This window comes from Pocillopora verrucosa, chromosome 14 (assembly GCF_036669915.1).
Source record: "Pocillopora verrucosa isolate sample1 chromosome 14, ASM3666991v2, whole genome shotgun sequence".
NCBI lineage: Eukaryota > Metazoa > Cnidaria > Anthozoa > Scleractinia > Pocilloporidae > Pocillopora > Pocillopora verrucosa.
In genome coordinates this window covers 6696016-6721419 of record NC_089325.1, presented here as the reverse complement: position 1 = coordinate 6721419, position 25404 = coordinate 6696016, and the positions used below count along the sequence as shown (strand labels likewise).

At 38.3% G+C, this 25404-nt stretch overlaps 3 protein-coding genes across 5 annotated transcripts; 1 reads left to right on the top strand and 2 right to left on the bottom strand.

Annotated features, from left to right (window-relative positions):
* Positions 1-1255: 1255 nt before the first annotated feature.
* Positions 1256-7788, bottom strand: LOC131794812 (uncharacterized). 3 transcript variants are annotated; one of them, XM_059112369.2, is made up of 2 exons: positions 7626-7788; positions 1256-2419 (listed from the first exon to the last, which is right to left on the bottom strand). In XM_059112369.2, the coding sequence occupies exon 2, from the start codon at positions 2405-2407 to the stop codon at positions 1418-1420; it is 990 nt and encodes a 329-aa protein (XP_058968352.2). In that variant the 5' UTR covers positions 2408-2419; positions 7626-7788; the 3' UTR covers positions 1256-1417. The 3 variants fall into 3 exon arrangements, with proteins under 3 accessions (XP_058968352.2, XP_058968353.2, XP_066018056.1); XM_059112370.2 differs by lacking the exon at positions 7626-7788 and adding an exon at positions 4704-4819; XM_066161959.1 differs by lacking the exon at positions 7626-7788 and adding an exon at positions 4296-4358.
* On the top strand, positions 4896-25404 carry LOC131794811 (uncharacterized). Its single transcript, XM_059112368.2, has 2 exons — positions 4896-5060; positions 23609-25404. Exon 2 carries the CDS (start codon positions 23627-23629, stop codon positions 24755-24757), a length of 1131 nt encoding a protein of 376 aa, XP_058968351.2. The 5' UTR covers positions 4896-5060; positions 23609-23626; the 3' UTR covers positions 24758-25404.
* On the bottom strand, positions 11958-14895 carry LOC131794898 (uncharacterized). Its single transcript, XM_059112468.2, has 2 exons — positions 14882-14895; positions 11958-13943 (listed from the first exon to the last, which is right to left on the bottom strand). The coding sequence occupies exons 1-2, from the start codon at positions 14893-14895 to the stop codon at positions 12911-12913; spliced, it is 1047 nt and encodes a 348-aa protein (XP_058968451.2). The 3' UTR covers positions 11958-12910.

Sequence of the window (25404 nt, the reverse complement as noted above, 5' to 3'; positions counted from 1 at the left end):
AAATGAAGCGGAGCGCCTCTTGTCGCATTTGAATTCAGTAGAGCCGTCGATCCAATTCACCCTTGAACGTGAAAAGGATAGACATTTGCCCTTTCTTGATTTAAATGTGTCCAGAGGGGTTCAGGGTAATTTAGAGACAAGTGTCTACCGTAAACCCACCCACACCGACAAATACCTCGCTTTCGATTCTCACCATTCTATTTGCCATAAGAAGTCTGTAGCCAAAACTTTACTTAGAAGGGCTGATTGTCTACCATCATCACTCGATTCGAAGGCTGAGGAGAGGAAATATGTTTCCAATGTCCTAAAGGCAAATGGCTATACAAAAACTTTTCTCCGTAACTGCCAAAAACCAGTTACAAATAGTAACGCTCTTGATGAAAGGGAACCAGCGACTGGTTTTGCTGTTATTCCTTACATACAGGGTGTTACTGAACCCATCAAGAGAATTTTGAATAGCCACAACGTTAAAGTTGCTCAAAAACCTTTTCAGACTTTGGGGCATATTTTCGCCAAACCTAAGGATCCTGTCACGAAAGAACAACGAACCGACGCCATTTATTCTATTCCTTGCAATGACTGTGACAACGAATACATCGGACAGACCAAACGCCAGTTTGGTACACGGTTAAAAGAGCACCAAAAAGCGGTTTTTCTTTGCAAAAAGGAAAATTCAGCTTTATCAGAGCATACTTGCCTAACCAACCATACAATTGGGTGGGATAATTCTAAAATTATCACCACTAATCGGCGTTACCACCAGCGCCTTTGTTTGGAGGCTTGGCACATTAACTCCGCCCACGCTCCTTTAAATCGTGACGATGGCGGTCTGCTTCCTGACGCCTATTTACACCTCGTCAGAAAAAAGGCCGCTAATTAGTGATCATATAAAAGGACCTCTTGTTGCAGCGTTTAGATCACCCCTGATGAAGGCACTAGACAGGAGTGTCGAAACGTTGGGTCTATGAATTGTAACTTCTTCGGTTACATTCATTAAATCTGCAAACCAGTGTAGCTTCAAACTATGTCTGATATGCAAATTACTTTGCATTGCTAGTGGAAGCACTGTCTCCTTTTTCCCGTTGAACCATAACATCAATAACGACCGATTTCTTGATTGGTGAGCTAAACCCGAAATATCTGTTTACCGAAAAACATTTTCATTAAGATATCAAGTTTTGTACAACTTGAATTTGAAGTATAATAGCCTTGAATCTGCTTTTTTATCTATTCAATATAATTTAATGCAACACTTTTTACAATTTACAAAAAATATTTTCAAGATTTCGCGAACGAAAAAAATTGACACATTGGTACAGATCGAACCGGAGTCTCCAATCTCATCAAGAACAATGAAAATATATCAGTAATCTACAACTTCATATTACAAACTCTTGCTGCGGGGTCTATAGTAAACTCAGTTGATGCTCTCTCGTGACTTTACATTCTGTATCTCTCTGAGTGCCTTTTGAAGAACATGGACAAAAAATGTTTCAGCTTCAGCAGACATGGGTTTTTCAAACATATGCAATATCTGCGCGAGGATTCCAAACACCATTCGGCTAGGGTCGGAATATGTGCCAAGAAATTGCTCTGAGGCGCTCGAGAAGTGGCAAGCAGTCTTCTTCCCCACGATGAAGGCTGGTACTGGCATGGTTTTCGTCATAGAGGAATCTTTCCGCGTGCGTTTAGCAGCATGAATGTCCCCTGACCTTTTTACTGGAACAGTAAATTGATCTGTTGGTGCAAACTGCTCATAGAAACTTGGAAAGAAAGGATCTTCGTCAGATTCCTTATTCAGCCTAACCGCGGAATTAGAAGGTTTCATAAAGGTAGATCTCCTCCCCTCAAATTTTGCGCCGTAATCGCGGGAATAAGGTTGATGGTTTCTCGCTGTCTCGCCGGGAGTCTGGCCATCCCTTTTTGGGCTGTAACAGTGCAACGAATCTGTCTGTCGAGGAACTTGACAATCCTCTTTTGGGTTGTAAAGGGGAAACGAGGTTGTCTGCTTTTCAATCCCAAAACAACCACTGAAACCAGGCTGTGGGGCCATATCAGCTACCTGTCGTTCCAAAAACCTCTCATACTCTTCTAATTCATCCAGGAGCTGTTTCTCTGCATCATGATCCAGAATGGCTCGACCTAAGGACGCTACATTGCTATCATTATTACTGTTCTGCAGCTGCAAGATGTTCGCAGTCGTGTCAGCCGAAGCCCCACAGGCCTGACTGTCAGGTTTGTCTTTTCGAGATGTGCTGACATGCCTGGTTCGCAACTTAAAGTTCACGCATTGTGGCAGGACACAGAAGATGTCTGCACAATTTTTTCCGTGAACATCATAGTCAAGACTCCCTCGAAATGTTGGGGCATTACGCATGACAGGCGCCATATGTGGAAGTCTGTTCATGTCGTAAAATATCTGTAACAGGAAAAAAACGTTACTCTTGTTGATTGATTTACTGAAATCTCAAATCTAATAAAGATTGAATCAAATGGGAATCAAATCTAAAATAATATTTTGGATGGGTTGATTCTTGAGAAAGGCATGCCGTTCACACTGCCGGATCTCTAATTCCGGTTTCCTTCAGCATGACGTGAATTAAGGTTCTGTCGCTGCCCCTGAACGGTATGCTAATCGAATTCGTAAAGTTTCTTGACATTTTTCAAGTTTATATCGATGCTCTTGGGTAAAGAGAGTCACTGTGAATTCCCTCAAACAATTTGTTCGAAGTAAAAGAGCGAGCGAAGTTTTCAGTTCTACAACAAATATACGCTTTCGGTAAGTCTTTCCAAGTCTGTTCAATTTGGACATTTGTACCGTAAATTGCAAAGCAGAAACTGAAGCAATTAAATTAAAAAGAGCTGCATAAATCCCCTTGTGTCTAATTGAAGTGTCTCATTCGAATTTAGTTTCTGTGGAGGAAAGACCCGATTTACACACACCATTGCAGCAAAAAAAACGAGCAAACTCTCACAACTTCAAAAGAAAAAAATCGAATTTCCTTTTAATTACTTTCCTTGCCATTTACTTACCGAACAGAGGTAAATCATGATCTTCGTACATTAATTAATCGTCGATGAGAGTTAATAATACTTTCTGACTGTTTTTGAGAAAAACTTTGTCGTGACAGTCCTTGCCAAACGTAAAGGGGTAAGTTTCTAAAGAAACTGTGGTGCTGCATCGGTGGGAGAGTATAGCAGGTAATTTAGTGTTAACAGCTGGGTTGAAAACGTAAATTAGCCACCGTAAAGGGTAAAAAAGCTGACATTTCGAGCGTTAGCCCTTCGTCAGAGCGAAATTGCCAAACGTAGCTCCGTTGTTTCATTCAAAAGTGCACATGTGTTAATCACAAATAATCCCTTTCAGTTTTTAGAGAAAACAAAACATTGCAAAAGAATACTAAGCAAGAATAAATCGGAATTATGGCGCCTTTTTTTTTTGTAACTTTGATTTCAGTCTCAGAGAAACAACATATTATTATCAGCGGGCTTTCCTGCGGGTAAGATCGACTTTAAGAAGTCGTAGAGTTCGCTTGAATAGACATAATTTGGTCTTATCAGCTAAATTGATAGTGCGAATTGACCATCATAAAGAATTTCTAAACGGCTCAGTCGAATTTAGTTTTTGTGAAGAAAAGACCCGATTTACACACACCGTTGCAGCAAAAAAACGAGCAAACTCTCACAACTTCAAAAGAAAAAATTTGATTTCCTTATAATTACTTCCCTTGCCATTTGCTTACCGAACAGAGGTAAATCTTCGTACATTAATCAATCGTCGATGAGAGTTAATAATACTCTCTGACTGTTTTTGAAAAAAACTTTGTCGTGACAGTCCTTGCCAAACGTAGCTCCGTTGTTTCATTCAAAAGTACACATGTGTCAATCACAAATAATCCCTTATTCGTAAAGTTTCTTGACATTTTTCAAGTTTATATCGATACTCTTGGGTAAAGAGAGTCACTGTGAATTCCCTCAAACAATTTGTTCGAAGTAAAAGAGCGAGCGAAGTTTTCAGTTCTACAATAAATATACGCTTTCGGTAAGACTTCCCAAGTCTGTTCAATTTGAACATTTGTACCGTAAATTGCACAACAGAAACTGAAGCAATTAAATTAGAAAAAGCTGCATAAATCCCCTTGTGTCTAATTGAAGTGTCTCATTCGAATTTAGTTTTTGTGGAGGAAAGACCCGATTTACACACACCATTGCAGCAAAAAAACGAGCAAACTCTCACAACTTCAAAAGAAATCATTCGAATTTCCTTTTAATTACTTTCCTTGCCATTTACTTACCGAACAGAGGTAAATCTTCGTACATTACTTAATCGCCGATGAGAGTTAATAATACTCTCTGACTGTTTTTGAAACAAACTTTGTCGTGACAGTCCTTGCCAAACGTAGCTCCGTTGTTTCATTCAAAAGTACACATGTGTCAATCACAAACAATCCCTTTCAGTTTTTAGAGAAAACAAAACATTGCGCAAGAATACTAAGCAAGAATAAATCGGAATTTTGACGCCTTTTTATTTTGTTCATTTGTTTTCAGTCTCAGAGAAACAACATATTATTATCAGCGGGCTCTCCTGCGGGTAAGATCGACTTTAAGAAGTCGTAGAGTTCGCTTGAATAGACATAATTTGGTCTTCTCAGCTAAATTGATAGTTCGAATTGACCATCATAAAGAATTTCTAAACGGCTTACGTTTCGACCAATGGCCCTTCGTCGGAACTTGAATAGAGTTCTTTTCCTGCTGTCCTTTCATCCATACCTGTCTTTCATGCAATTTTTGCGAATTCAATGAGACGTGCTGCGTCAAAGAAGTATGTACAAAGTGCATAGAAACAAATATTTGTCATCATTCCGAAGTCTCACGTTCGCGATCACGTTCCAGAAAATTAGGTGACTTCAGTGCCCTCAAGCCGAAATTTACGCTACACTTGTGTAATACTATATCAGTGAGCCAGTCAGGAATGCAGTCTTCCTACTGCGAGAAATTTGTACCTTGTCATCAAATGCATCAGATATGCATCAATGGAATAAGGGGTCTTTCTTTTCCAGGTGAGCTCCTTTTGGATTAAGTTCTTTTTTAATGCATGACATCAATTTAAAAAAAAAATTATAACTGAAATTATAAATGAATTTGTATAAGCAAAAGTGTCATTAAATTGGTTGATAGGTGGCCTAAAAACCGTTTGTAATTAATTTCAATCCTTCACGAAAAGTACCTAGAAAGTCAAAACTTAAAGGGCATGTAAACCCAAAAAACCTTCATTTTCTTTTCACATAGATGTTTAGTAAATATATCAAGTACACCAAAGGTGCCATTCGTTTTTTCTCAAAAGTCCATTTTCACTTTGAAAAAGCTCTTCCAAATTCGAAACATTCACCATTTTGAATGGCGCCATCTTTCTTGTGACGTCACGGGTGGAACCCACAAAGTTTCGTTTAATAATCGCGTGAGACACGGAGTCTTTTCCACAGCCGTTGTTTGCCGGTCTCGTCACGATTTTTTTACTTACAGTTTGCTTCAATATACTCAGTTTTTTCATAATGGTAAAGCGTTGTGTAATCCAGTTTTGTACTGATTCAAACAAAACTGAGCATATAACGCAAATATTTCCAAATGACGCAAATTTGAAGCACAATTTGTGAAACTTGTTCAAATAAAAATAGCCGATTTCGTCGAGCCGTTCGAACATTCTGTTGTTTGTAGCAGTCATTTTTCTTCCTGGTGTTGTACCGACAATTCAGGCCCTACCAGAAGCAAATTATTCGGAACTATAAACAGCTAGCTGTAGTACTGTATTATTAAATCAATGACAGAAACAACTCCAGCAAATCGATCTCAAAATGTAACGAAACAGATGAAACGGAAAACATTTAGCTTACTCGTTTCCGGTGTGATTCTCTGTGCCTTACTGCTGCCTGTACGTGTAATAGGCCGTCTCTAGCACCCAGAAATCAAGGCAAATTGACTAAAAACCTGGATACTCAGTGATACAACTTATCTGGGTTTCAGACCCTCGCTCCTCTACTTTTTGCCACAATTGCCCGATTTCCGTACAACAAACACTTTCACGAGTTGTCGGCATTGGTTGACAAGTTCCACACTCGCACCTTTGACAATTTTATACAAAACACCCTCGGAAGCTCAGCGGGTTTAAAAAATTTCTGTTGCATTCTTTTAGATTGTGCCCTTGCTTTATTGGATTTTCATATCAAATACAAGTAAATCACACAGTAAATTAGATACCAGTCTGAGTTTCCGAGGAGGTCGCATCGCTGTCAACACTGTGTTCTTGCGGATCGCTTCGGTGAACCCTACGCAGCTCATATTGTTAAGGACGTGGCCCAGACTTTCCTAAAGATTCTAGACCATCCCCATCGCCGTCATATACTAAGCTTAGGGTATTCGAGTCGCTATCTTCTGAAAAACATCTTCGAACTACCGCTACTTACACGAGCTACCACACCAGTTCTGCTAGGGAATATGTGTTGCGCAATATTTCAGTTCCACCGCTTGCGTCACGACTCTCGCTATTGTTTTTACCGGAAATAGAATTTCAGTTGAAAATGCCGATTTTCTCCTAAAATAAGTCGAATTGGACAAAACGAATTTCAGATTCGTTCTCTACGCCACTTTTAACATAGTATGAGAAAAACATGTATTTTTGGGTTTACATGCCCTTTAAGGTATTCGTTTGGTCACCATTGAATTAATCGATGAAACTTTCACTCATTTTATATCTGAATTCCCTCAAACAATTTGTTCGAAGTAAAAGAGCGAGCGAAGTTTTCAGTTCTACAATAAATATACGCTTTCGGTAAGTCTTCCCAAGTCTGTTCAATTTGGACATTTGTACCGTAAATTGCACAACAGAAACTGAAGCAATTAAATTAGAAAAAGCTGCATAAATCCCCTTGTGTCTAATTGAAGTGTCTCATTCGAATTTAGTTTTTGTGGAGGAAAGACCCGATTTACACACACCATTGCAGCAAAAAAACGAGCAAACTCTCACAACTTCAAAAGAAATCATTCGAATTTCCTTTTAATTACTTTCCTTGCCATTTACTTACCGAACAGAGGTAAATCTTCGTACATTACTTAATCGCCGATGAGAGTTAATAATACTCTCTGACTGTTTTTGAAACAAACTTTGTCGTGACAGTCCTTGCCAAACGTAGCTCCGTTGTTTCATTCAAAAGTACACATGTGTCAATCACAAATAATCCCTTTCAGTTTTTAGAGAAAACAAAACATTGCGCAAGAATACTAAGCAAGAATAAATCGGAATTTTGACGCCTTTTTATTTTGTTCATTTGTTTTCAGTCTCTGAGAAATAACATATTATTATCAGCGGGCTCTCCTGCGGGTAAGATCGACTTTAAGAAGTCGTAGAGTTCGCTTGAATAGACATAATTTGGTCTTCTCAGCTAAATTGATGGTGTGAATTGACCATCATAAAGAATTTCTAAACGGCTCACGTTTAGACCGATGGCCCTTCGTCAGAACTTGAATAGAGTTCATTTACTCTTTGCCCCTTTGGCAACGCCGAGATAACGAATCTTATTTAATACACCAGACTCCTAATTCGTTGTGACATACATATAAAGAATAATTACCTTAGTTTCCCAAAATATCGTTGGCACAGCAAATACACCTTATTTCTTCTTTCTCCAGGTACACCACAGTACCCCCTCGCTCCTTGCTTTGAATTTCCCTCTGAGTTTCATGGTATATATCTACTTTTTCATAGAATTCTCTAGACCCACAGTTTTCTAGAAAGGTCAGTAATGTGACGTAATTGTTGAATCAGCACATGTCTTGTGTGACAAACAGTGTCACTTATTGAACGACTTCCTGTTGATTTTGAGCGGCTCATCGTTTCCAATGCGACTGGGATCGGTGTCAACAGACTTTTAGTTACAGTAGATAAAAAAATATCAAAACTAACCGACGGTTTATACAGTGAAGTTCGAAACACACCTCTTTTCCACTACTTTGCTTCTTTACTCTTTTATTTCCTAAATGTGTTTATCATTATAGCTCAAGTTTTCAAAATAAAACGTCTCTTGACACCAAATATGTACACATTTGCGTAAGTGCCAATACTTTTTTACGAGTATTGTGATAATTCCCCTTCAAAAGGGTAGGGATTAAATCGTAGAGCTCTTCCTCGAGAGATGAAACTATTTTAAGAAATCGAACATATTGTTTATCTATCCGTATTAAACTATCGTTTTACTTCTGATTATTTTCTGTCCTTCGCACTGAGAAATGATTTCGTTTCCTTCTTTTATCAAGTTGAATTTTACGACCTGTTGATCAAGAACAAAAAGATCACATCATTCAATATAAGATCAGTGCTGTACTCTACGGAACTTGTGGAACTTGTAGTCCCGCCTACCCTTTCGTTTGTGGCATTTCGCTGCTTGATGAGGTCGTATTATTGTTATCCGCCAAGTTCAAGCCACGCAGTTGAGATGGATAGCTGCCAGACGAATCGAACTGATTTTTAATTGGGAGGCATAGAAACACAATTTGAGGATATGTTTTACCATTAGTAAGCGCAGAGGAAGATCGGCAAAAATAAGCAAAAACTTTTCACCAAAACATGAACGTTTTCCCAATATGATTAACCCGAAAGAATGACAAACGTAAACTGTATATAAGAGGTGAAAATGGAGGGAATCTGCAAATGTTGATGATGGACTAATTTTCCCCACCTTTACTCTGCCCTAATAAGTTAATAAAAAGCAACTTTCATCAGATTTTTGTTTTTCTAGGGCGTTTTAGTTTTTATCTTTTGTTTATTTTCTGTTACATGATAACGCCTTCAGTCGCTTCCCCTCCCACTCAGCTTTGTATGGAGTCTCATAATCTATTCACCCGTTTTACCTCCCTAAAATATTACGAAATCTTAAAATAATAGAAAAACATGATAAGACGCCAAAAATAAAACAAAACAAAACAAAAAAAAGAACAGCAACTGGAAAATGAAGTCATAAAGCGAAAAAATGCGACTGGGATATTTTCACTTGTCAAAATTTTGTCTGACTCTTTCAAACTTCAAAGAAGCCGGCGTTTTTGTATAATAAGTGTCCGCAAAATCCCTTACACTATAATATCCGGCGTTAATTGCGGACAAAGTTTCCCTCTTTACCCATCTATACGGGAGGCGACAAGGGACAATCCCAAAATATTTTTGACATTCGACAAAATATATTTTTTTTGCGAAGGAACGTTCGAGCATTGAGCATAATTTACGCCAGAATTGTATGCCAAACCGTTGAATAAGGGATTTGATATTTCACTATTATTCCAAAACAATATTGATCAGGATACTAAAAACAACGACTGACATTGGCGCTATTGACCTTCCACAGAACATCAGCGATATTTAATTAGCGATTTCAATTGGAGTCTTACAACGGCGTTTAGTACATCAACACAAGGGACTGAGGTTCAACACCAACGATCATATCAAACTCTTTCCCCAGTGCGACGAACATTTGTTTTTCTCGGTTCCAGGTGTACGCAACCACTAACCCCACGTAATGCACATGCTTTCCGTTACGAATTGTCAAAATGGCGGACAGGCCAAAGAGGGAAATAAAAAAAATAAAGCCATTTTGCAATGAATACTCAACATACACCCTCGTTAGAAAGGCGAATCCACGGAAGAAAGATACAAAACTGTATGATATTGAGATCGATATGATATTAAATCGATACCAAGGGCCAGTTTCCAACTTGCTAAGAAGTGCATTTAGTTACCTTCCGCCACGATTACTAGCTTTCTTGACAGCTTTCTGAAGACAGAATACTTTCTTTCTGAAGACTTCTGATATGCCGCTATTGATTATTACATCTGATTGCTCAAACACTTTGTTTACGATTGTTGAAAGGAACGACTCATGGTTCTCCGTCTTCGTCTTTACATTACTTTGAAATAGTATAGATTAGTAAGCTGAAACGAAAAATTAATAAGGGAAGTTTACGAAAAATCCAGCAAACAAGCTTTAAAAAGGCATTTATTTAGACTTCATAATTCAACGAACTTCACAAATCTTACTTGTTTATCTCGTAAATAAACGATGGCAGATTAATTCCCGAAGCGCTTTCTGAGTTTCCCGATCCCTCTCCTACTGCCTTCACGCTTACAAAACAGGAAAAAATCAAAAGGAGGAAGATACAGCTGTTTTGAAACGCCATTTGACGAGGGTAAATCTGCTTTTTGTTCGACACTTTACATATCAAAACAAAGGAAATTTGTTCCTCTTTTTGATTCTGGCGGTACATTTTTAATTTGCGCCTGCGTAAAAGAGATATCGCCCGAGACCCTTCGCTCGGTCGTTTTTTGATCAAAAACGCCTTGTTAATTTCACGCAACCACTGGGAGAAAAGGTAAAAATGACGAGGGAAAAACTTTACCTTCAAGTTAGAAAATTAGCGAAATAGAAAGCCACAATATTATGGTTTAATATTTCAGAGGTACATTGAGTGCTTTTTCCGTAGAGAATCCGCACGATGGTAAAACATTCGAAAATTACACTCGATTTGAGTGGGGTGTTGAAGTGGGCGTGGTCACCACATTCATGTTAAGACTATTTGTACCCCATGAGTTTGATATGGACCATTCTAGAACGTCACCTAAATTGATTTTAAGTTAAGATTTGTTGCTACCATGAACGATTGACTTTTATCACTGGCGATTTATATTTTTGGCACGATTCATAATTTTGGCACAACTTTGGATCTGATTTTACCATTTGACCTGCGCTGAATGTCATTCAGGTATAAAATTTCTTGCGTGAAGCGATGTTTTAATGGTAGCAGTTAGCTGTCAAGGGCGGTGAATAATACCACATTAAGCTTCTTAGTCCGTGGAACTTTTATGGAAATCTACTATATTATGCAGTCTGGAGCAATCGGAAAGTTATCATGACAGTATACGATACGCTTAGTGCTTACGCTTCCTGCTTACATCCTAATGAGGAGATGACGTCCACGTTTTACATGCGTTGTAAAGTACTTGCTTGGATTAAAGTACTTGCTCTGATTATTTTAACAAAAAATAAGATGTCATGATCGGCTTTCAAGAGCTCTAAATTAGAGAAGAAGGGGCCAAAATTGGTCCACTAGGCTTTGTAAAACTCACTTTTCTGAATTTTAGAAGTGCTTACTTCTAAATAAACGCATGGCTTTTTGAAGATTAAAGATGTATCTACCGTGTGCACCTAAAATCAACGATTTTTACGAAGTAAAAGCAATATCCTTTTTCACTTGAAAATGCTCAGTAGTAACAAGTAGATAAGTAACAAATGGATTCTATCTTTCCGTGCATCTGTTTTGTGATAGATCGCAGATTTCGCAAAATGTGTTAAGAACTAAAAAGCACTGAGCTCCCAAGGCGCAGCCGAGTGTGTCACTGCGTGAAATGGACCACTGCGTGAAATGGATCGTTTGACTGCTATGTTGTTGACCACCTCCCCGTTTGCTGCTAAAAATTGACAAGGGCTGAAACTACTAACAACTATAAAAAAATGATTTCAAAGCTAGCTAAAAAAATTGTACAATGCCTCACAGTAGACGCATCTATCTCCAGCTGAGTTACGTGCCCGGGAAATGTTATTTTTAGTTCACCAAAAAAAATGCATAAGATTGTTTCAAAATAATCTCTTCATGCAACTCGTGCATCTTGCATATCTTGGACGATTTCCGCTTTTGCCCTTTTCCATCGCCAGCGAGAATGCGGCAGCAGAGAGACATCGCAAAGGCTCAACATGGGTCGCTAACGCTTGAAACGCCGTTCATTCAGCTAAATAACGCGTAATGCTTCCCTTCCCACTAAATAAATGTGTATGCTTACTGAAACGTTAACTGTTCAATTATTCTGCTCACGAAATATTCACGCTGCTTCCTACCGTGCAATTTGCCAAATTTGGCTTCGTTTGGAACTTTATTGTTCAATTGTTATTCAATTATTTTTCTAAATACGTTACATAACTTAAAGGAAGGGGAATATGTTTTGGCTGAGTTAGTTCGACGTATAGATGTCACGTAGATCACTTCTATGATAAATAGAAAATAATACATGGGTGCTTGTAGATATGAAATTTCTCTTCGAGTGTTCAACTCGGGTTGTCGAGTTGTCGAGTTGAACACGAGAAGAGAAATTTCATATCTACAAGCAACCATGTATAATTTTGTTTATCATATAAACACAATAGCCCTTTACTGACGAGAAAAGTCAACTTTATTAATGAATGAAATAAAAGGATCGTTAATTCCCGATTAAAAATTGTTAAGTCCATTGGCGCTAAGGTCCTCACCGACAGAAAAAAATCTTCCAGATACTGTACACAGCTAAAATCGACCTGCTACAGTCGAAAAACCTAGAATAAAAAATCTAAATGAGGAAGAACAACACTGGTCTCTAAAGCCTAGATCATTTCCACATTGTCACTACGTAAACCTAACCTGACGGACGATAAAGATTTATTTGAAGCAAACAAAAGATCTTCGTTTTCAACCAGCATTGGCAGCCTGTGATATATAACAAATTTAATACGTTCAGCAATTCCTGCTTAGAAACTTTTGCGGGGGCTTTTCCTTGCCCCCTAAAATTTTTGTTTGAGGGAGGGGGTTACAGTCATTCCTACTCTTCCTTGAGCTCCCCCCCCCCCTCACCGATCAAAGTGAGTCAATCAATTAATAAAATTGTGTTTTCCTGACCAAGATAAAAGGGTATTACCCTTAAATTGAGACCATGATCCTGTGACAAGCAACTGATCGAGAAAAACACTGAAATATGGGCCAAGTGTCTAAAGCCATCGTTAAAGATGCAAGTCAAACTGCGTTGATTCAATGTACATAACCCAATCAATATAGAACTTTTTAGTAATTAAAAGCTGGTTCTAGGTCTAAAGTAGACAAACTTAATGCTATCCCGCTTGACTGCACTTTGTATGTCTCTGAGTGCCTTTTGAAGGACGTGAACGAAAATTGCTTCAACTTCTGCTGACCTGGGTTTTTCAAACATATGTAATATCTGCGAAAGGATTCCAAATACCCTTTGGGATGGTTTGCGCTGCATACAAGTAAGTTGTTCTGTTGTGCCCAGGATGTGCCCAGTTTCCACGTTAGTAGTTGATACGGGCAAGGTAATCGTCTCGGGATCTGTCCGAGTCCGTTTGGCAGTACTCCTTCCTTGGGATTCTTTCATAGGCCGGTGAGCAGATTCATCTGTTGACGTAAACTGTTCATAATAATTAAGAAAGATAGGGTCTTGATTAGATTCTGTACTATGTATCATTTTGGGATTAGAGGGCTCTTTGAGAGTAGCACCTCCCCTATCAAATAAGGTGTCGTACTCAGGGGGCTCTCGTTGGTGTTTTCTTGCCTCCTCGGCTGGTATCTGTCGAAGAAACTGAACATCGTCTTTTGAAGAGTAAGAGGGCAGCGGGTGTGTCTGTGTGGAAACCTGACAATCCTCTCGAGCGGTGTAAGATGGCGAAGAGTTCTGCTGATCAATCTTATAAAAATCTCGGTTAAAACCAGGATGAGGTCCAAAGTCAGCCATCTGTCCCTCAAGGATCCTCTCAAACTCCTGAATGTCATCTAGCAGCTGTTTTTCTGCATCGTGGTCCAGAATGGCTTGATTCAGGGACATCAGCTTGTCTCCATCATTATTCTTTCGGATGTTCACAGCTACGTCCGAAGGAGCCATGTCCCTGCTGGTGCAATTTCTTTGTTTGTCTTTTTGAAGTGTATTGATATGCCTAGTTTGCAGCTTAAAGTTCACGCATTGTGGCAGAACACACAGAGTGTCTGAACAATTCTTTCCATGAAAAGCATTATCAAAGCTCTTTTGAAACGTTAGTGTATGCTGCATAACCTCGGAAGGGTATTGAAGTCGGTTTATGTTGGTGAAATATCTATAGCAAAAAAACAAAAATACCATAAGGAGGAATATCCGTATGAACTTTAGCCCCTTAATTGCTAAGAGAGTGACCAGCATCTAGTTTCTCCTTACAATATCAGTCCTGAATCACACATTAAGTCACGAGAATTAAGTAAATTATCGTCAACAAAAGAGGCTCTGAATTGCTCGCCAATTCTCCTTGTCAGCACCTTAGGAAATGTAAAGGGAACAGTGGTGAGAGTATGGATACTGATGTTAGGGTGTAAAGGTTTAAATAGTACAATCGTCTCCATGCCACGAGTGCAAAAGCACGTTCATGTTTACGAACCGAGCTGATTGCTTTCAATTTTCGCAGTTGATTAACAGTGCGAGAGAAACATGGAGGTATATTGTTTAATTATTATGTAAATGATGAAAGGAAGTTCAAAATAATTTCACAGAGGGGCCACACAATCGAGCGAACTTATTTGTGAAAGAGAATGCAAAACAGTTTGTTCACGAAAAAAACTGGATCATTTTCTGCACTTTCATTAATTAATTTATTCTGACTTACGATATGACTGTAAAAAAAGAGGGAAGAAAGGTTGTCGTGGTCACCTCTTCCATTAACAACCACAAGCGACCTATTATGGTCAAATCTATACAATCAATTTTGCCTCCAGCAAATTGTGCTCATGTTAATCTAAATTCTATTTTATGATCTGTTCCAAATTGCATGTTTAGACACAAGTTATAGTCCATGTTTTACGAAAGCAAGTTCGTCAAAACTTTTGGAATTGTTTCCGTTTATAGTGCAAAGACCTTAACAAATTGTGTCTTATAAATATGTTTTACAAGCCAGAAGATCAATTACATGCGGTCGAAGTTAATCAAACGAGTGGGAAACGACAAGAGTAATGCAGGAAAAGGAACATGCTGAATCAGCCGAAAGAAGGAGAAGAGGAATCGAACCTTCTACTTGACATGTTTCTAATAAACATAGTTCCTATCCAACCAAAGTTCGATGACGTTAACATTGATAACTAAACACTGATCACACGTTAACACTTTTGAGTAAAAAAACAAGATCTGCTCTCCGCAAAACCATTCCCATCGCCTCTCTTGACTGAAAAGGACGAGGACAGTTGACCGCGTAGTAGCCTACATTGACGCAATGTAAAATAGAATATTAATTACCTCGTGTCTTCGTGTTTGAAAATGTCTCTATTTCTGATGCGCGTACTCCTGATAAAGTTTAAAGACTACGGAGACCACAAGCACATGATAGAACCGCCTACTCTGAGCTTACTCCGTTGAATTTACCGCCTTTATAATAAACGATTTTACAAATTATATTTTGAACTTTCTAGAACGTAATGACGAGCCTTTACGAAGGAGAATCCCGAACGGTGCCGACGCCTTAAGATATTGTGAAGTGGAGCTTCGAGAAAAATCGGTTCATGCAAATTACTTTGCCGTGGTTTCCAAAGAAAGAGGAAGATAGAACAATATTGTGTTCAATAGGAAATAAGCAAACCAAACTTAACTTAAGCAGTTATAGGGCATCCAGTTGCGTTTCATAAATCAATTAGGAAAAGCAGAAACCAAATGTAAACACCAATTCTCTAAACAAACAAGGAAAAATATGTTTAAAAATAGCTAGAACTTGGTGACCCTTCGGAACGTCAAGAATTCAACAATGATCCTCCCTGAACTAACCCAGCCGTGTAAAATCCAAATACGAAATATTTGTTTCTTGTTTGATGTATCAAAGAGGGAAAAAATTCCAAATCCATGGGGAATTTCAAGTCCGTTGAGTGACATCAAGTTTTTTCGGTGTGCAATATTATATGCAAATTCGAATTGCGTGACGTGACAAATAGATCTGACTTGATTGAAAAAAACCAGCGCACGTTATGATCTAATGAATACACCTAATTAGACTTAAACGCTTTTAAAGTGTATTTTTTTAAACATGGAGAACAAAACGCGTTTTCAAATTTCACGCGATCAATCATCATCAATAAGCGATCGATTATCATCATGAAGTTCTAATGAAGCTAAAAACCGGAAGCAGCCGACAGAAGCCGAGTGCTACCGAAGACTCCCGAAAGCCGGGATTTGCTTTGCTCTTCGTGTTACTTGCGTCATGTCGTTGCGTAAATGTTTCGCGGTAACATTTACGTGGGCAGATCTCGGGGAACTTACGACTATTTCCGAGCACTTGAAAACATTTCGAAAAATACTAATTCATGGAAAATTAACAAAAGGGTTTGTCTATGAAAATACCTACGTAAGCAGAACTCGTGGGGCCACGACGACAACGGCCCGAGCACTTCCGAAGTACCTCTCGACTCAGAGTGATATAACCGAAAGTAACGAAGTTCAACTTGTAACACAATATCTGTGACGTGTTTTAATTCGTAAGCCTGTCTGCTTTGAAAACCTACATGTGGCGCTTGATAAACTGTATATAGGCTAAGGTTATGAATAACAAATATTCATAATAGCACTGTAGAACTCCTCGACAACCCACCTGTAAACTTTTAATTCTTATAATCCTTCTATAAAAATCTCTTACAAAAGCGGAAAAAAAAACACGAAGAATCAATAACACTGTAACAAGTTCCACCTCAAAAAACGGGAAATGTATCTTCAACATATCATTGCCCACGCCACGAGACTACATACACCTAAAACTCGTTTTTTTACTCTTTATAAAATCAATTCGCACCCACGCATGAGACATGCCAAAAACTGCGGAAAAAACAGTATATTTGCTTCATTACGGTCGGGTGAAGATGAAGTTCAAACGTGATAATCGTATTTCTTCAGTAAACACTTTCTAAAACTTTTACTTTGCGTCTAGTTTAGTATATGGTTTACCACATAAGCAAACCCAAAAAGTTGAGACGGTTTCAGTTAATTTCATAGCATGTTACCGATACCGATGTAAAAAAAGAGAAGACGTTCAAACGTACAAATAAACACCCACGCTTGTACAAGTCCTATATGAAAAACCAAGACTTAATTAAGAAAATGATAAAAAGTTGCAAGTTAACTGTCAGTTAAAGGTTTCAGGGATTGAGATAAAAAAAAAATAAAAAAATAAAAAACAGAAGAACAAAAACTTATCAACCTTATATCAGTCATGACAGTTGCTGTTTGCGAGCAGACGTTTGTTATACTTAAACCTAAGCCGAAAAAACTTATTCATTATTACAAGTGGATTAGCGGAAGTAGATTTCACTGAAACAACAAATACAACGGAAACAGAGACTTGGAGCGAACCCTCGCAATATCCAGACCCCAAGCCGACAAAGGCGCAAAAATACTGTATTCTTACGAAGGACATTGGCAGTGTAATGCTCCATAATTAATTCCGATGAAATAGTGGTATAACGGTATAACGTAGCTTCAGAAATGCGATGTGACTTATGTGAATTAACTAAGCTGTAACTTACGACACTTACTTTTATTTTCGAGAATGTCTTTTTTAATAACCTAGCTTATTATTGTTAATTTCCTACTGGTTCTGCGCTAATGGTATCCTAACTGACGTTCTTTGAATTATTGAGCAATCTTCCCACGTTATACGAACAATACACTACATGGATGTCTCAGCGTAAAATTTATCTGAATTGCCGAATTTTCTACTACGAGTTTTTGTGCTTTCGTTGGCCAGCTTTGTAAAAACAATAAACTTTCAGAGGCTTAATAAAAATTAGTCAAAAATGTTACTCTGTTATCCTAACTTTAATTATCATTGTTGATATTATTGTTTAATAGAAATCTAAACATTATTGAATATTCTGCAATTTTTCAGTCTCTGTCTGTATTATTAGTTTAATAATTCATTGTCATAGTTATCGTAAGAATTAATGGCCATAAGTTATTTCACCGATAATAACAATCTCTAAATCGAACTCCGTCCACGAGGCATACCAGGCATCTAGAAGAAAAACACTTGAAATCGTTCACTTGAAAATTTAAATGACAAAACCTATCGAGACAGGAACACTCCACCCAGTCGGTATTAAACACGCTGGGATCGGATGGGTGACTCTCCATACTCTCCTTAAAGTTTGATATTAGTGAGACAAGGAAACCCTGGAAGACTAAACTTGTCATCTTTATCATAATACCCATCTTTTAAACAGAAGCGCAAAAATACGATCGACTCTTGTTTTGACCAGTTGTATGAATATTTAATGAGTCGTGTAATTCAGGTCGATTTTTTGCCTTAGGGTATTTTGATAGTGCTTGGTAATTATACACTTTGATGAACTGTGCATGCGTGCGTGGGTGTCGGTACACGTTGCTTGAGATAAAGAAGGTTGTATCATCGAACTCTCTTCATTTATCCCCCCCCCCCTCCCGCGTTCTCCCCCGGACTGTAGTCTCAATCCTAGGAAGTATGATCAAGATGCCATTTTTTTTCAGGCAACTCGCAGCCTTACACCAGAAGACTTGCCCTCTAGTGCGTGACGGTTATAAGCGGGGGTGGTTTCCGGATTATAATACGATACAACGATTTAACGGTCGGTGCGCATTTCTCGCATATCGGTGGCGTGCAGATGAAAACCCTGAGGCCATTTGTGAATCAAAAACAAAACAGCTATTAGCGACGTCAAACTGAGCTCAGCAACACCGAAAACTGCTTGATTGCTCAATACATCCGTTGAATTAAAGTTTTGAATCGTTTCTTAAAGAGAGGCTTGATCATTAATTTCTAAGTAATCAAAAGCTCAACTAATTTTCAAGTTTGCCACGAAAATAAACTATGCTTAAGGATGTAAGGCAAGAGTCGCCGAGGGGAAGTTGAACGGTTCGACTTGGAAATTTATGTAGCTTTCTTAACTCAAATAATCTAAACCGTCCGAGTGAGCCAATCATAAAGTCAGGAATAGATGACCCACAAAACACTTTATTGGAAGTCATTTTTCGATTTGAGAAGTAGATTCATCGGTCAATTCGACATTTCAGTAAGCTTGAGCATCCATGGAAGACCAAAAGCTGGTATTTGTATGTGTGAGAGCTGATTAGAGAGCAGCTTCAATTCCCATTCGGCTGCAGTCATCCTGTTTTCTGCTGCCTCTGATTGTTCCAATGCGATGAAATTGGTTGAGAAAAAAAAGATACCAATTCTAAAATAGCAAAAGAAAAATAATGTTTAATTCTGGAGATCCAGCTCTCAAGTAATTAATAAAGAGGAGGAAATAACAGGTGCACCGTTAGAGTTTATAGGGCATGGATAATTCCTTTCACTAAGGTCAACTTAGCCCGGTGCTGCTTGGGAAACCATGTAAATTACGATATTTTTGTATCATTTCGGAAACTAGAAACAAAAGTTACATGCTATGACTTATGTATTCAAAAGCTCATGGAAGGAAATGCGTCACGTTATGGCAACGAGCTTTGTTTTTGATTGAAAATGCGTAGCCATGTGGAAGTGCTTTAAAGTAAACTCGGAAACACTAACGAGTCTTTGTTGCGGTTTCACAATGTTTCAAACGAACTTATTGATCAGTACGGGGGCGGTTTTATCATTGTAACAAAACAACGTCATTGTGCCCAGAATTTTCGTTATCGACCGGGGATAAATTACCTTTAATATAGAGACAAGTGTAAAAAGAGGAATCTAGAGAGGTTTTGCTTCTACGACGTTTTCCCTTTTGGCCAGTTGTTAATCACGTGTCTACAGGTTGGTCAGAAACTTTCCAACTCTATACACTTAGGACTTAATTGCTAGTATGTTTGTTAGTTTACTGATGATCTGTTGATGTGCGTTGTAATTGTATCACTTTTAGAAAATATTTATCAGTTTTCACATTTGCGCTATTTATCTCCGAAAGATGGTACAAACTGTTTGGACGTTAAATTGGAGCAGATTAGATTAGGATTCAACCACAAAAAGGCTTTAATTCTACTAAGATACTGTTCTAAATTGTGCTACTATGATAATCTTCTCTATAATAACAAGAAGAAAAACAAAAAGAAGTTAAATTATATAAATAACATTTATGTATGTATATATATATATATATATATATATAAACAATTGGATACTTTCCTTTATAAACTTAAAAGACGGAGAGTTTACACTTTATCTTGAGCAGATACATCTTCAAATGCAAAATGTGCAGTCGTAACTTGCGGATAATTTAGGCCTCGTGTGGAACGTAATTATTTTATATTATTGTCAGTTCGGTGAGTCACTTTACTTCCAGAAATTAAGCTCCTAGAGTATAGTGCATTGCAATTCAAAGCCGAAGAGTTATTTAAAAGAGACGTTTCAAAATGGTCACCAAAACAGGTTTTTAACGATATTCTTCTGTTATTTTGACCCCTTCGGTAAAAGCGCTGAGGTGAATGAATTCTTAACTTAATTGTTTTCCTGAAGTTTTTTTAAACAAGTAATTTTACTGGGGGGTTTTTTTGTAGTCCTTAGTCGTGCATCAGGAATGCAGTTGATCGATGAATAACTTTCACACACGAATTGACTCTACTTTTGTCCCAGATTTGATCTTCCAAAGAGTAAATAGCTTTATTGACTTAAAACGTAGATGCAACCGTCCGGAATTGGATCAACTTCATGTGTATTTCTTTTAAAAATGACTGAAAGCCAATTATGAAACCTCAAAATAAAAAAAACAATTGTTTAAGCAGTGACGCAGCAATATCGAAGCGTGCGAAATTAAACGTTAACACCTCACAGCTTGCTAGGCAGAACTTCTCGTATGTGCTCGTATTTCTCAGTCATAGTATTCTCAAACAAAATTCATATTTACCCTGCAACCGATAAGAACTTGTGGCAAGTAAATGTTGCGACTGACTTGTCCTACAGAATAACGTTGTTGATGTGCTACCCACCAGTGAAAGGAACTAAGGTCTACCAAGACATGCACCTCTTTATACACTTAAGAAATGATGTCCGTACAATTCATACTCAGAGCTAAGCCCTACGTTATTGGCCGGGAATACTAGTTATAACAAAATATTTAACACTAACAAGTGTACAATAATTATTACGACATCACTGTCCATTACCTCTCAAGCGAGATAAAGCTAAACCTGTATCAGATTGTATCTAGAACAGTGTCTTATATACTACGAAGACTCTTCCATGATCTTTCACCCAGTGTTAGTATAGCTGAACACTGACTGCGTATAACGAAGCACTTACTGACTTCCAAGCACGGTAGAAAACTAATATAGATCGATTTCGATTTGTGATTCGAATTAGCCATCGAGAAGTTTCTCATTCGATCTTTGTAACGGTATCAGGTAAAATGATTCTCCACAAAGCATGAGCTTTGTAGGTTAAAGTACACTTGTACATAAGCAACACTGAGCTAAGGAAGCAAAGATCGGTATGAAATCGAACTTAACTGCTCAAGTGCCTTGCAATAGAAAAATCACACATACTGCGAGAGACATCAATGCGCGAGGAGATTTTTGTATTAATCGTTTTAAAGCTCGGTATAGTAAGTTGGGGTATCCTAGAAAAATCCAGTCGTCATACAAGTTCATGAGTCTTGGTTGCTGATAGGGTGTTAAATTGGCAAAGTTTTGAGGCTTGAGAATTAACGAGGGCTGGTGATGTCGTGGCTGATGATGCTAGGTGGCTCGAAAACAACAAGGCTTTCTGAAACTGATCAACCGCCTGACAATGTGCGTGCTTCAAAGTGCGTTGCTACATACATTGACTCTTACCTGAGCAAGTCGGATGTATCACATCTAGCATAAGGCTTTAGAACTGGAAAAAATTAGAAAGTAATTGAGTGAACACCCTTCGCCTCGACGAAGTTCACCACAAGACCAGAGTATACATCCATCTCGATTTTCCATCGTCCAAAATCCTTGACAGTTTCTACCGTAAATAGGCTCAAATAAAATGACGTCCCCGGCTCTTTAATAAGATAACAAGGTCATGAATTCCTGGCCAACTCCTCAAACTTTGATAAGGATTCTGCGAGTCAAGTCAACGTTCGCAGCTGCTCAGGCTTTTGATCGAAGTAGTCGGTACATAATAGATAGTCATCGAATAAGGTTTTGGTCCATGTCCAGTAATGTTTCTTCTTTGGACGAACAAATTCTTTCACATGTCCATATGTGTATTCCAGTGTTGTTTCGTTTCTTTCAAAAGTCTTATGAATCATGTTAAAAGAATAGACGATGACGGAAAAAAAATTAAAACGTCGGCGAATATGCAGAACTTAAGACTGGTCGGGAATTTTGCCATCATGGCTTCCTAAACTAAGACCATGGCCGAAAAGGGTAATGGGTAGACAGTTTCCTTCAAAATGTAAACGATGCAGCTGTTTCTCTGTGAATTGATGGTTCAAACTTTTTCGCAACCAACTCTTTTTTTTAAGTCATTCATGCCAGATATTTTGATATTTGACAAGTCCGTGCTTCTGCCACCTTACCACGGGCGCGATATGGCACAAAGATTAAGCAATCCTTCGAACAAGTTCCAAATCTTGCTCTCTACAGGGGGTGCAAAACACGATGTTAGGCCAGTACGCTTCGTGATGGACAATATTTTAAAACTGTCGGTTTTGTTTCCTTTGGACGGAAATAAGCACGAAAGACAACTAAATTTAAAATCTTTACTTTATGGCTAACACAAGTAAATTTATGTAAATGAATTTTTGTTGCATTTACGTTTAAATTTTTAGGTTATAAGATGTCACTGACGCTTTTGATTAACAGAAGACGAAAACATACAGTACGCATCGAGCCTAATGTTTCTTTAAATTTAATAAACTAGCCTCTTTAACGAAGCTGATCGCATGAACAGCTCTACTTATTGAGATGATCTTAAACACCAGGAAAAAAACTGCACATAACCTCTGGGCGATCTTACATGATTATTGCAACACAGGTTAAATTCATAAAAGAGAAGTAAAAGCTCATTTGAATGATTAAAACCCAAAGCTTTAGCGCGGTCTTTTTAATGGGTTCACCCGGAAGGAAGGAAGGAAGGTCAGACGCACACCAGAGAGGGTTGGTCACGCACCAATTTTTAATTATTTGATAACATCTTTAAAATACTTGCCTGATTGATGAACGGAAATTTCTTTTCCCAATCAACTTTACATTATGCACGCGATTGCCAAGATGTTGACACCTAACAAGCTTTTACCGCGATCGATGAGACCTGGCTTTATGGGTCACATGTACGTTGCACGTGGTGAATGATGGAAGCTATCTAAGCTTTCCTGAAAAAGAAAAAGGATTATTAATGAAAAATAATCAATATAAATAACGAATAAGGAAATCACTGATTATGTATCTGTGTGAACGTTTCCCGTCAAGCCATCGGATCTCACTGTCAATGGATCACGCTTTTAGGTATAAACTTTTTAGCAATCGAGCGAGTATAATCAGAACTAATCAAAGCCAACTCCTCTTCGTATTGCAAACTCTGCACTTCAAGGATGGTACAAAATATTTGTCCTGTTCGGGACAGGCAAAACTGATCGTTCATATGTGGGAAAAGTTTTTGATAAGTATGTTTAGGGTTTGTGAGTATAAGCTCTTTTGGTTTGTATGTTTATTTCCAATGAGTGAGCCTGACAGAGGATTCGCTGCGCTACGTAAATTGGCAACGCTGTGGCAAACATATCTGTGCATACAGATCTTTTAAAGATTTAGGCATGAAATAATTACGTCTGTGTGTTCTCATTGCAGAAAAGGAAAGAAATCAAAATGAAATCAGAAAATGAACATTATCCACAGCAAAAGAGAATCGTTTTTAACGCTGCTGGAGTGAATTGTCAATCGCGTTACAATCATTTGGAAGGTGTAGGACAAAATGTGGAGGAAAAAACCACGAGCGAAGCTTGCTTGAAAATGGCTGATTACAGGCATCTTTGGGAGCAGGAATGCCACTCGAAAATCAAACATAACAATAGAGACAGTTCCAGTAATACTTCAATTCAAACCAGTGATTCATTTAACTCATCACTTTCTCAACCCATAACAAATGAAATAACTTTAAAAATGGATGCGGAAGACAAACTTTGCAACGGGCCATGGCAATTATCAGTTTCTTCCGACCCGGCAAGTGTGTCAGATGTAATCGACAGAAAGATGTCTTTTGAAAGCATTGATTTTGAGTTACCAATACCAAGCATAGATGATGCACCTAGTCTAGATGATGTCTTTGATGTCCTTGATGCTGAAATGGATTTTTTTGGGCCAGATATGGCAACAGAACCACCTTCAACAGGATCATCTCCTCACTTTAATGACAGCCCTTACCAGTCTTACTGGTCTCATGGTTCATGCCAACCGCCACATGTTTACATTCCGTCTTCCAACTCATGCAACGCATTTCAAGGCTTTAATTTTGGCCTCGCGAAAGGTCTTCAAAACCCTTCCCGTGGTTTGATAACTGCAATAAGGAGATTGTGTGAGTTACTCTCAAAACCAAGATCAGACCATCTTGATTCTATTTTCGTTCGCCTCCTGAATGCAACCTTAAGAGAAATGGAGGCGGCCGCGCAACCTCAGTCCAAGCGCTCCAGGAGAAGAAGTGCAAGGCAAGATATCCCTTATAGACAGAGGATACGAGTTAACAAGTCTGCAAGCGACGCTGAAAAAGGTCTTGGGGCAGCCAACATCAGAATGAGCCGATCTGTCGCTTGCAAGTCCCAGTCCTTACCAATTATTTCTTCTAGATCTAGAGTAGCTCGCTGTACTGGGACTGTCGATCTGACTATGTTAGAGGGCGAGAAAACGAGCTCAGAGAAGACAAATACCAAAGAAACAACTCAAAACGAGCCTTTTATAGCGCTGGAGGACACCATGCCAGTTTTCATGGGAAGCTTCATTTAGTATATCTAACTTCAGATACTATGGGACTCGTTAACCCTTAAACTCCCATAAGTGACCAAGAAAGAATTTCTCCTTACAATACTTGTACAGTATCAAGCAGATAAGTGATGAGAATAAAGGAAAATATCATTAGGGGAATTGTTCGTTGATTCAATACCAAATTCTCAGAACTAGCATCACAAGAATTGTGTGACTGACGGTAAAGAGAATTACCAATGAGATCTTGGAAGCGAAAGGGTTAACCGCAGTTGGTGTAAGAATAAAATTGCGGACATCGCTAGTTGTAAGGTAAATTACCATCCTCTGTATAGCTTACCGAGTCCAGGTTATAACAAAAAGTATCAAACGAACCATTAGCGTTCAACAATAAACTCGTGATCACCACCCATTCACGACAAAGGAGAGCTGTGAACTAGAGCCAGCAAAGAGAACTTTAAAAACCATTTGCAAGTTTCCATTTTATTGTTCTATATAGCAGTAGAGCATGTGCAGTACCGATCGAGATAGTGAAGGGTATGCAGAGTGCTACCGTTGTTATGCGACGTAATTACATTTTAAATTTTTAAATTTTTTATCTTAACGATTACCTCGTTTATTAAAATATTGCAATTAATTTTCCATTATGATAATCATAAGTATCTAATGAT